General features: G+C 39.9%; 1 protein-coding gene across 1 annotated transcript; it reads left to right on the top strand.

The window, feature by feature from the left end:
• Positions 1-226: 226 nt before the first annotated feature.
• On the top strand, positions 227-2,301 carry LOC134666470 (muscle-specific protein 20). The gene is made up of 4 exons (XM_063523643.1): positions 227-379; positions 803-1,014; positions 1,245-1,365; positions 1,824-2,301. Exons 1-4 carry the CDS (start codon positions 350-352, stop codon positions 2,013-2,015), a joined length of 555 nt encoding a protein of 184 aa, XP_063379713.1. The 5' UTR covers positions 227-349; the 3' UTR covers positions 2,016-2,301.
• The last annotated feature ends 274 nt before the right edge of the window (positions 2,302-2,575 follow it).

Raw genomic sequence — 2,575 nt, forward strand, 5'->3', positions numbered from 1 at the left:
ACGGTGTCGGAGTAAAAAAAGCGTTTCCGAGCGTGAGTGATACATAGATTCCTAATTTCCTACTGGTAAACTAAACAAAGACCTCAAAATAAATCTGCAGTCTAAATATCTTCGGGGTTAAAATGATTACATTCCAAATAATAAAATAATGTGTTGCATGTGTGATACTTATAAGGTTGTTGAGTCAGAAGTTTATTTCGTTCGATCGGGTTGGGCGGCGCGGGAGTTTTCCAGAAGAGACGTAGCCTGTGCGCACTATAAATACGTTGACTCGGCTTACAGGAGTTTAGTTTAGCGGAGATTGCCAACGACTCGCTACCTCTCAGCACCACACACACAACCACACAACATGTCTCTGGAACGCCAAGTCCGCGCTAAGGTCAGCAAATGTCATTATATTCATACTAGTACACACTCATACTTGCAAAAAATTAATAAAAACAAATTGTTTTTATCACTTTGACAATGATTAGTCCACTTATTTTAGAACACATAATTAATATCAACGACGAAGAAATAAATAGATGTCATCAAAGTGGCTACCTATTTGAAAAAAAAAATTCTCACAAGATATTATTTTTAATTACTTTTAGATTTGATCTCACCGTATTTTTATTATAGTATCTTCTACTTACCAGTTAACTCCTATTAGATTTCAATTTGGGTAACTTTGATCCAAGTCCAAGTGCATATTGATTTTAAAATCAGACAGACAGACAATCTAAGGAATAGCAACGGGTTGGGGCAAACTGGTGTTATACCCTTAACTATTTATTTATCAGCAAAATCTTAAACATTGCAGCTCCTTGCCAAGCGTGACCCTGAACGTGAGAAGGAGGCACAGACCTGGATTGAAACCGTCCTGGGCGCCAAATTCCCTCCCAACGATGGGTTCGAAGATGTGCTCAAGGACGGCACCGTCCTGTGCCAGCTCATCAACAAGCTGAAGCCTGGCTCCATCCCCAAGATCAACACCTCCGGCGGACAGTTCAAGATGATGGAGAACATCACCAAGTAAGTCAATTATTTTATGATCTGCACTTTCCCAACATTCTACCTAAAACTTGTTCGATGAACTTTTTTTTGCAATTAGAAATTCACCAGTTGACCCTGGTCTCACCATTATATTATATTGGAATAAAATCTTAATGACGAAAAGTTTTTGAATAATGCTAGTTAATCTAAGACTATAAGCTCGATATGGTATTGAGATTTTTTTTCTCTAATCTGTATTTATTGTTCAGCTTCCAGGCGGCCATCAAAGCGTACGGTGTCCCCGACATTGACGTGTTCCAGACCGTCGACCTCTGGGAGAAGAAGGACATCGCGCAAGTCGTCAGCACACTGTTCGCCCTTGGCCGCGAGGTGAGCATGGAAAACCTTCTCAAATCTTCCTGTGACGTCATCCGTAGAGGCATGATCCGATAATATCACCCTGGATCTATTTAAATACTCAGCGTGAGACCAACTCGACGGTTAATTCGACTGCGCACTTTACGACTTTGTAAACATCCAAGTTTATTACTCAGTAATCCATAATCTCGTAAACGTGTTCTTCCCAAAATAGAAAAGTGTATCGCAACGAAACGAGTTACCTACTCGTTTACAGATTGTTTATCGTAAGATACGATTAGATCTCAAGTTGGAACATTGCCAATTTCAATATTTACGAGTTTCTTGAAACGTTACCTCAGTTTTCATAAATACCCAAGGTCACGTGGTTGCGTGGAGGCCAAGTGGGGATCGTTTAAGACTTGTGAAAGTGATATAAAGTCTTGACCGCATTTTGAGTCGGCGCCGGTCTAATAATACATTGTTTACAGACCTACAGGCACCCCGAGTGGACCGGCCCCAACCTGGGCCCCAAGCCCTCTGATGAGTGCAAGCGCGAGTTCTCCGACGAGGTCCTGAACGCCGGTCAGACCATCGTGGGCCTGCAGGCGGGCTCCAACAAGGGTGCCACCCAGGCCGGACAGAACATGGGCGCTGGCCGCAAGATCCTCCTCGGCAAGTGAACGCCATCATTCGAAGGACCAAGTGATATTATTTATAAGCAATCTCGTACAAAGATAAGTGTATTTTAGGACGCTATTGTGTGTGTGTAATCCCTTGAAATTGTAGCAGGGTTTTTGCCTTTTATACAAAAACTATAATGCTATTGAAACCATGAATATTCGTTCCAGAACCAAAAATATATGTGTATTACATGCCTGAAGTGGTTAGCATAAGTACCTACCTTTGTATTAATTAGTTATTTATTTCCATTTTATTATTTATTTTGTATTAAAAAGATGAGAACTTGAGCATGTTCTTACTTCACCCAAACTACGTCAACCCAACCCAACTACAACCTATCCCAACTGATTTTTACAGAATAAAAATTTTGTTAGCACACTAAGTGAACCCATCTAATAGAATCTTTTGTATCTTTTAAAGTGAAAAGTTTGATTTTGTACCTACAATCATTAGGTACCTTTAGCTACCAATGAATGAATGAATATTTTTATTTCAGGCAACTAGTGGCCCATACATAAATACCTTAAAACTAGCATAAATATTATAAAAATATATTTTA

This window comes from Cydia fagiglandana, chromosome 8 (genome assembly GCF_963556715.1).
Source record: "Cydia fagiglandana chromosome 8, ilCydFagi1.1, whole genome shotgun sequence".
Taxonomy (NCBI): domain Eukaryota; kingdom Metazoa; phylum Arthropoda; class Insecta; order Lepidoptera; family Tortricidae; genus Cydia; species Cydia fagiglandana.